The sequence below is a fragment of the Micromys minutus genome (assembly GCF_963924665.1).
Source record: "Micromys minutus genome assembly, chromosome: 22".
Classification (NCBI taxonomy): Eukaryota; Metazoa; Chordata; class Mammalia; order Rodentia; family Muridae; genus Micromys; species Micromys minutus.
Window position 1 is genome coordinate 15,934,235 of NC_137957.1, and position 10,213 is coordinate 15,944,447.

At 42.4% G+C, this 10,213-nt stretch overlaps 1 protein-coding gene across 1 annotated transcript; it reads right to left on the reverse strand.

Moving 5' to 3' along the window:
- Nucleotides 1–1,859: 1,859 nt before the first annotated feature.
- IL22 (interleukin 22) lies at nucleotides 1,860–6,115 on the reverse strand (the record flags this gene model as incomplete). The annotated part of the gene is made up of 5 exons (XM_080935322.1): nucleotides 1,860–1,937; nucleotides 4,266–4,331; nucleotides 5,194–5,337; nucleotides 5,447–5,512; nucleotides 5,930–6,115. The coding sequence occupies 5 exons, from the start codon at nucleotides 6,113–6,115 to the stop codon at nucleotides 1,860–1,862; spliced, it is 540 nt and encodes a 179-aa protein (XP_080791448.1).
- Nucleotides 6,116–10,213: the final 4,098 nt, after the last annotated feature.

Genomic DNA, 10,213 nt, shown 5'->3' on the forward strand with positions numbered 1-10,213 from the left:
CCAGATCACAAGGTAGACCAGTAATCCCTGATGAGACCAGTTTGTCAGTCCTGACCATAGGACAAGCATGAGATTCTCATAAGCCTTTCTAAGCCAGTGAGGGAATTTTATGACAGTAACCCCTGCATGACAAATAAGCCTTAAAGAAGGCAGCCATTTTGTTCTTCTGATATCTTAGAGCACTATTGCCAGATGCTGTCTTAATGACTGACACTTAGCAGAACCAGCAAGACAGAGAGAAACATGGTTGAAGCAGACAAGTTAGACATGGGCGAAAAGGAGTCTGGGTGCTGCTAGGCCATGATAATCAGTTCATGGCCAACTGGGTCAACTGTGCTTGGGCTTGCAATCAGTCATTCAATTGCTGATTCACAGTGAGTGAATGCATGATGAGCAAAGTCACTTAGCTCATGCCCAAGATTCATAAGCAAGAGAAAGTAAAAGGGACTTGAGCCCAGTTATCTCCTTCAAGGGTATAACCACTTGACATGAAAAGCCTCCAGCAGGCCTGAATGCTACCACCTCTCAATAACCATTGTCCTGGAAACAGAGCCTTCAATGTGTGTTTACAGGGCTGGGGAAATAGTTCAGATGGTAAGAGTACTTAGTGTAAATGCACAAGGCTCTGAGTTTGATTCCCTACCACCCATGTAAAAAATCAAGTGTGGCCACACAAGGATGTAGACTCCATGATATGGGGGACAAATATCAAAGAATTAATAGAGCTTGTTGACCAGACTAGCTCCAGATTGAGTAACAGATTCTATCCCAAATAATAATGCAGAGACTGATATAACAGGACACCTTATATCCACCTCTGGCTTTTATGTGCATGGCCACACACACACACACTCATACACACACATACATACATACATACATACACACACACACATACACATACACACATACATATACACACACATACATACATACATACACACACATATACACACATACACACACACACGTACATACACACACATACACATACACACACATACACACATACATACACGCACACATACACACATACATACATACACACACATACATACACACATACATACACACACAAACACACACACATACATACACACACAAACACACACACATACATACACACATACATGCACACACATACACACACAAACACACACACATACATACATACACACACACATACATACATACACACAGACACACACACACCAAACCACAGGCCTCTGGGAACAAACTTTAACAATATAGTACTATAGCTACCTAATTTTTTGTGGGTCAAGCGTGAAGTCGTGAGAATGATTGGGTAATGATGATATTGTTGACATTAAAGGGAGAAAAATGACAAGACAGAAGATGTGTGATATTTATGAGTTTATTGAAGCCCAAGGTATCTTGTTGCCATAGTTATTATCATAAATATTATTTGCCTTATACTCAAATATCAATATCATATGACTCTATAAATAAATCCATATTAATAAACTGACATAAATAAAATGTATACTTATAATAAATAAACATACTTATATAAAGCATTGGTTATAGAAGTAAAGTTACATAGGCTTTTTTCCTAAAGGAATGAGAAAGTAATCTCCTAAAATAATTATTTTTCTATTGTACCAACAGTGACAAAATATTGTCAAAAAATCACTGTGCTTAGCAAGTCTACCTCTGGTCTTAGAGACAACATGACATTAATTTTCTTTTTTCAGCTGAGCTAGGTTTCAAGTGAAATCTTCTAATGATGGTGGAGTTCAGCATTTCACGTTCCCTTAGTAAAAAAGTCCGTTCAGGAATCTCATTTTTCTTTTTAACAGGCAGGAAGGACCAGTTACTCATTTTCTAGCTTCTCTGGATCAGACGCAAGCTTTACTCAGGGACATAAACAGCAGATCCAGTTCCCCAATCGCTTTGATCTCTCCGCTCTCTCCAAGCTGTGAAAATAAGAACACAAACTGACTTGAGCACGTGTGACATTTTCTAAGGAGGTACCAGTTAGAAAGAGATGGTACCATTAGCTTGCTGAGCACTAAAACCAAGTACCAGCCTTCTCTATGAAATTAATAATCAACAAAAAGTATTTTTAGCATTAGCATAATATGCTTTGCTAAAGACCTTGCAAGTACGCCTTTCTGACCTGCGGGTACCACAGCTATCTATCTATATTACCTGCATTTCACATCTATGGAGCGTTTGGTGGTCCTACTAATCCACCCTGTTGAACCTTGCACTATGCACACATAGATCAATTTTCACACCATATCCTACAAATTTCACAATCATTTGTCAATTAAAAGTAAATTTTAGTGGGGGTTGGGGGAAAAAGGGGGTTGTTCAACTGCTAACCAAGCTAAGCAGTAGGAAGCCATACTGAGACTTGGAGATGCTAAGTGCTAAGCCAGCTAACCTGACACATAGCCTGCACCGTCATCAACTGTTGATGGGTGCTCAACTCAAAACCCTTGACTCAAAGACACACAAATGTACCCAGGTAGTCGGGCTTTACCCGTGCTCACTTTCTTAACAAAAGAAAAAACAAGACAAACAACATATTTCTTTCGTGTGTGTGTGTGTGTGTGTGTGTGTGTGTGTGTGTGTGTGTGTGTGAAGAGGCGGTCCAATTTGTCTGCTTCATTCCTTAAACTTGTAAAAGTCCAGATAGAAGTCATTTGTCCCCCGTCTATTTGAGAGTAAACAGGGTGAACCTCTCAACCTCAATGGAGAGACAAAAATCTGGATTCAAAAGGCAAAGCAAGTCTCTCTGTGATCCACCTAATCCACTATCCTTGGTCTAGACTGCGCCAAGAAGAATCCTCTGGTGGAGGATTTGTAGCTTTTCAAATCCCCCACACTTTGTTCTCTTTTCCCTCCCCGGCCTTCCTCTCAGGCCAAGCTTGCTACTTTGTATCTTAAAGGCTCCCAAACCTAAGAACCTTTGTAGCTTATCTTCCCTCTCCGTTCCACTCTCCTCCAGGCGCCCGCCCTCTGCGGACCCAGGGGGCTCTGACCACTTCCCCTCTCAGCTTTCTCTGCATGACATTCCTTCCGCTACTGGTGCTTTTTCTAGAGCCATGAGGGCGAGCCTGAATACTCTTCCGTGACTGAAAATGGAATATGGGCTTTTAAGAAAAAAACGTTTTCCTACAGAGCTCACATCTCCTTGAGATCTTTCTCACACACGTTTCACCTTTCCAAAGACGAGGTAAATGGATAATAAGCTTAGTGTATGCCTTTGGAGCGGCGACATCCAAGCCCCATGGGTCGAGGTCACAAACCGTCTAACAAGAACTGTCAGAGCACTCAAAAGCTGCAAAGCCCGTGAACATTCAAACGAAAAGAGTTGTGTTTCTCAGACTATGCGCAACAAGAAGAGAACATCTAGGTTCGATGGAAGGGGCTATTCCTGAAAATTCCATCAGCAGAAGCCTTCTTGTTTCTAGTGCTCAACCACACCCACTTGCCAAGTGCCTCACTTTCACTGCTGTGGATCGAGTCTCTGGCTTTACGGTGAGTCAAACTTGCTGACCTGAGCCTCCTGCTAATGCTCTGTTCCCCCAAAGAGGTCACACAGCGATGTTGTTTGCTGTAAAGTCCTGCAATAGCTCCAGTAGGCACTCACTAGTGACTTGATCGGGGTGTGAAGGAAAAAAAAAAAACTAAGGAATGAAGCTAAAAAGTAAGGGGAGGATTTCCAACTCTCACACCTCCATCACATCGACATTGAAACCAGGTCAAGTAAATTGGGAGGTTATCCACTGTCCCATTTAATCTTAAATAGGTAGCTATTAGGCACTATATTGTAATTAGGATGATAGTTATAAATACCAGTGATTCTAAATATTCATCCTATATGCAAATCCAGCTCTTTTGTTGTTGTTTCAGAGCATCAGCTTAATGAGCTGGAAAAATCACATCAGGTAAGTTCGTGCCCAGCTTTCTAGTCTCCACTGCAGGCTTCTTCAGGGTATGTGAGTTGGTGGGAACTGGCTTTCCCGGGAATGCTGCCTCTGAGCACCAGCTCTGCCACAAGCTGTCCTCTGAGCGTATGCTCACGGGACTGGCTGAGCTAAGTTCTGGGCTAGCTCTAGAATGAATGACTTACAAATTTCGAGACAGACTGAGAGATCTATAGACCCAGCTAGACCCACATGCAGCTAGGCAAGTAATGGACCAGACGGTAGACAAACCAAGTAAAAAAGGAGAAGGGACTGGTAAACAGAGAAAGAAACCCATGCTTCACCCAGCAAATAGCTTGTCAGTACCTTTTTCACTGTTTCCTTCAGCCTTCTTACATTCTTCTGGATGTGCTGGTCATCCCCGCCGATGTGCTACAAAAATAAAAGCAGCCTCACTAACAGAACCTTGTCAGGTTGAGGCCTAATACCTACCTCAGTGTGTCGGGGGCATGTGACCATTCACCTGGAGTAAAGGCGTTCAGTCATTTTTGCCCACAGTGACCTAGATTTCACGGTGACCTAGATTCTCTGAGCTCTTTCGTTCTCTGGGACACTGAAATCCAGGTCCCTCCCTTACAGAAGAGCTGTCCTCATCTTTGGGGAACCCTGCTGAGGTTTCCACCAGTAGCAGGAACGGTAGAAATGAAACCTGAGCTGAGCCTCATCAAAGGTGGGAGTGTGGAACAAGAAATGAGCCTAAGGTTTCTCATGTGACAGTGGGGCCTTTCCTAAATGCCTGGTCTCCCTCCATCTATCCTTGTGGATATGCTTTATAGTATGGGGTGTCTGGAAGCTTCAAACTCACACACTGATTTTTCTTAATTTCCCATCATACCTCCGACATGAGGCCTTCCCATTGCTCTTTCCCATCAACTTTCACTCTGTGTCAGCTTCTCCTCACAAGTACTTGTACTTAGTGGATCTCCCTCCCCATGAGTACTTGTAACTCAGTGGATCTGTTTCTAAAACGAGGCTGTTTTCCCCCCTTACAGTTTCCAACATCTTTCTCATCATACAGAACTCGGGTTGCTTTCTTTCCACAGGTAAGACAAGGCTTCACTCAAAGAATTACTCAACTAAAGCCAAAGCAATCGCTTTGTGACCTATTTCAGTGGCCTCTGGTGCTGGTGTTGCTGAGGCCCTCCTCACTCTAGTGGGGGGGGGGCAAGACCATAGATTCTAACTGGAATAGGAGAGGAAAGAAGATGCGCATAGAGCCAAGGGAAAGACTTACACAGGAGCTGAGCTGGTTGCTGAGCTTGGTCAAGAAGGATACCACCTCCTGCATGTACGGCTGGAATCTGTCTGACTGGGGGAGCAGGATGTCTTCAAGGGTGAAGTTGAGCACCTGCTTCATCAGGTAGCATTGATCCTTATCCTGCAGGTAGACAGGAAAGAGCAGGGGTCATATTACAGAACATCCCGGAGGATCTACCTTAGCTAGCCCTGAGTGGATGTACTCCCTGCTCGGCACAATGAGAACTTACATTGACTCCTCGGAACAGTTTCTCCCCAATGAGCCGGACGTCTGTGTTGTTATCTGCAAGGCTGGCCTGGGAGAGAGAAAAACCCCTAAGTGCCTGGATAACGTGGAGGTGGAAGAAAAGCATGTAAGTAGAGATGTCTGTCCCCAGTGGGTCTCAAGACCAACCACTGAGAGTATGAACTGAGAATAGAGCACAGAGAATTGAAAAGTATCGCAAGTAATAGGTGGCCTTCTAAATGCTCCTCTGTCAATAAAAATTCAGTATATGCATCCTAACGGCCAAACTAGAAAAGGGTCCTGAGACCGTGAAATAAAAATAGAAATAAAGATCTGGTCCTTAAAGAGTCTCTAAAGAGACATTGAAAACATAGGGAGAAACCTATGAAGATAAAGTGCCCCTAAAGAGTTTTACAACTGCTTCAAAGAAAATGCCAAGGGTGACTTGAATCCCAAGTAGGTATGGAGAGGAGAGATGCAGGCATACCTCCTTGGCCAGCATAAAGGTGCGGTTGACGATGTACGGCTGCTGGAAGTTGGACGCCTCAAGCTTGCAGTGGGAGTTGATGGGCAGCGCATCTGCCTCCTGGGCCAACAGGGCAATGAGAAGCAGGCAGCTGGTGGCCAACATTCCCACAAGGGAAAAGCTCATAGATTTCTGCAGGACAGCCATCACAGACCGCGCAAGTGTGAACAGCCGATAACTAGGAGGAGAACCTGTCAGCAAGAGAGCAAGAGGCAGAAACATCAGGGAAACACGTTCGTTAGGTAGCATGGCACCAAGCAGATCAATTCTCTGTATGGGTCCGAGTGCTTACCTGTTTAGGTGTCTGCTTGTGATGGGAGAAGCAGAAGTTGCTGCTTTTATAGCCATCGGCACACCAGGGGTTTGGGTATTGTGAACAATATGACATCAGACATTATCTAATTTCCAGTCCTGTCTTCTGAGAAGTACCTAACCACCATAGGAGGCCACAAAACGCCACCTCCGAGCCTTCCCACCTTGAGATGTGAAGTCTTCCCTTAAAACGTCACAGTTAGAGCCAAGAAGGTGCTTTTACACACAAATCCCAGAAATCTTCTAAACTCTACATGATTTTCAAAGAAAACAATGGCTTTGTCGTAGTAGATTCTGATTGAGTAGAACAACCTTTGATCTCCTGTAGCTACTGAGTCAGCATTTTGGTCACGGACTCATTTTCGCACCAACTTCATAGATTCTTATCTCTTTAGAAGTGACCAGAAATAAAAGACCCATGGTGTATATTCTGTACTTTAAAATAAGCAATAATAAAAACTTTGAGATGATTTTAATTTTTAAAATAATTATATTTTGTTTTTTTTTTAATAAATGGAATCCTAAACTATAACTAGCTTTAACAAATAAGAATACTGGCTTTCCTCCCAGCTCCCATTCCCACAGAATGCTCTCATCCAGAGACTACTTTTAAGTGAACAAACAAATTATGGTAACCTAAAATATAAAGGTTAAAACCATGGGCAAGGTCAATTGAAGTTTGGAAATATTGGTAGTGGATAATCTAGTCAACATTTTAAGCATAGATTTTTAAATAAGATAATATTATACACTTGCTAATTCACTCTGAAATTTTACTTGTACAAACACAAGTCTGGAAATATTCTTTATAAGTAATCTTTCAGTAACTTGTATTACATAGGTTGATATTTGAAGAAGAGAATCAAATACAGGGATTGATTGCATGTTGGCTTGAACTCATTGTATGTACATTGAGAGAACACCTTACGATGCGACTAGGAAAGTCTTTCCTAGGGAGTGGGACCAGGGAGGCTGTAACACGAAAATGTGTACATCCAGACTAGAATGGCAGTCACTGTAATGAGGTGTTTCTCCTTTCAGCTAGTTGAGATCAAAGGCATTAAGGAGCTGGAGAAAGGGCTCAGGTAACTGCAGAATCTTGATCTATTGAGAGGTCTAGGCCTGAGGAGCCAAGGCAGTCTGAAGACTCTTGCATTTCGGTGTCCCCATGGCAGAAAGACGCAAAGGGGTGGTGGCAGTGAATGAAGCCATCAGATCTCTATTCTGTGTGGAATGTAAAAGCACCAACGTTAGGGCTGGAGGGAGTGTTAAAGAGCATTCACTGCTCTTCCAAGGACCAGGATCTAATTCCCAACACCCACATGGTGGCTCACAACCACCCGTGACATCTGACACCCCCCACACCTCCGCAAGTGCCAGGCAGCACTTGGTGCACAGACCTACATGTAGGTGAAACAGCCATACACAAACACTGATTGTGTGGATATTTTAATGAAGAGATTAAAACATGGAGTTCATAAATGCAGAAAGTAGAAAAGTGGTTGTCAGGGAACGAAGGCGAGAGGCTGGGAAGGTAAAGAGCATAAAATCTCAACTACAAAACTGTGGTCAAGAGCACAGCAGCTGACTTCAGTTGTTAACACTGTTTTATAGGCTTGAAGATTGTTTAAGGCATAGATCTCAGGTTTACTTGACAGAAAAAAAATAGCATTGATTAATGCTGAAACTAGAAGAAAACATTAGCATTGATTAATGCTGATATTAGCTCCTCTTAGCCATTCCACACTGTACCTACATAGTCAAAACACCATGTTATAAATATATGCTATGTTTGCTTTTCATTTTAGGAAATAGTTTTATGAATTAGAAAAATCTTAAACAAGTGATATTTTAGGGGCTTTTTTAATGATCCCAAGACAGAAAAAAAAAGGCAACTTTTCCATATCTGATTGTGTAGTGAATGAAGTTTGGCCAGACTCCTGTGTGGTAATACAAGCACTCAACCTAAGCTAATTTGGTAGGTTAGACGGGCTTTTGGGTTTTGGCCTGGGAAACTGAAAAACATACATAAATTTCTTTCCATTGGAAAGTAACTTTTGACACTGAATTCTATGCTTTGGTGAAGAATCTGCCTCTTTCACCTTTGTAACTCCGAGTACAGCAACGTGACACCCTTAGGAGGGCTCTGTCAAAAGCATACAAAATGGATATGTAATTGACTACCATTGGTAAAATAGAGGGAACTGCTTTCCCAGCTCTTCTCAAATTGGACTTTGATCTGATTCCACTTACTAGCTTCATTCTTGTCTCTGGATGGGGTAACTGTGAAAATATGGGGGAAAATATGATGGCAAAAAAATTGCAAAGCAATTTAATAGCAACTTATCTCTGTTTCTTATTCTTCCACATGTCATAGTCCCCAGTAGACAGCCCATTAATGTGTGTGTTAAATGTACGGGAATTTCGTGAGTTTGACTAAGAGTCACCAAAACAGAATGCAATCTGGGGCAGTCCGTGGGTTTCTGAACAGTTGTAGAAAGAATCTCAAAAGTGGTTGCTGTTAAGATAGAATGAAGTTGTACCACATAGATGGCTTTCTAAAAACAGCAGCAAGAGGCAAATGTACTGAATAATCTGTGATCACAACAGGCTTTCTCTCCTATGGGTTCTTCATGAATTTTCAAGTCTCCCCAAATAGGATCACATCAGCATCATTTCCCCAGACCCCAGACAGACTTCTCAGGGCCAATCTTAGATCTGTGCAACAATTCACCTGGGCTAATGCTGGAAGGAGTTAACCAGGGTCCCCACCCAGAAGGTCAGCTTTGCTGTTTTGTTCTTTGTGCTATTCCTGGTACCTAGGACAGTGCTTAGCAAACCACATAGGATGAGCTGATTTTTACTGACTTACTGAGTCTGCCTTCTATTCATTGACAGCTGCATAAAAATCTACATCTGGAGATGCAGTCTTCAAAATACAGCTCTCTACAAGAGAAGGAAGCCTTTAGTCACCTCAGGGAATCATTATTCCATACGGGTTCTTGCACACATTTAATATCCATTTCTATGCATGTATCCTTCGAAAACGTAGCATTATTTAGTGTGTACAGCTATTTGATTTTATTGGAACAGTTCTCTTTCGTGCTATTTTTTCCCCTACTAATTATTATGGTCTTTCAATCTATCAGTTTTGCCATGTGTAGTGCCTGCTTCAAGCTTAGTGATTCAGACTTTATATGTACTAAATTTTATTTGCTCGTTTCTCTATGATAAGCACCTAAATAGCCTCCAATTGCTCAGAAAGCAGACATTGCAACATTAAGCAACCTCATCCCAAGCCATTCTTAATGTATTTTGAAAAGAATTATTTAAGGGGCTGGAGGGATCACTCAGTTGTTAAGAGCACTGGCTGTTCTTCCAGAGGACATGGGTTCAACTCCCAGCATGCACATGGAGTCGCAATGAGTGTAACTCCAACCCCAGGCAAAGCACTGCCCCTTCTGGCCTCCACAGGAACTACATAGGAAACACACGTGTACCTGCAGGGGGACACCAATACACATAGACATAAATTATAACATGTTAAAGCATCTTTGAAAGCTTTCACCAAGAGTAGGTCCACTGAATTGTGTGAATAAGTTTATTAGCCTTTACTAAATACCCCAGTTTGTTCTCTGGAAAGGTGGTATCAATCCACAGACTTATAAGAGTAAAACTTGTGTACAAGTGGTAAAGGGGAAATCAGGGTCTTCTTCCGGAATTCTTAGTCTTGTTGACAAAAGAATTTAAGAATGGACTCAAGAGAAAGTTTAAGGACATTTTTACCAGAGTTTCAAACAATACAGCAGGAAAGCAGGGGAATCTGCCCAGAGAGGAGGAAGGAAGGAGGTAAGAAAAAGAGCCACACTGCTCCTGCCCAAGCCAGCACAGAGGCCAGCAGCCACATGGTAAGGGGAGTCTCTAGATCCGAGG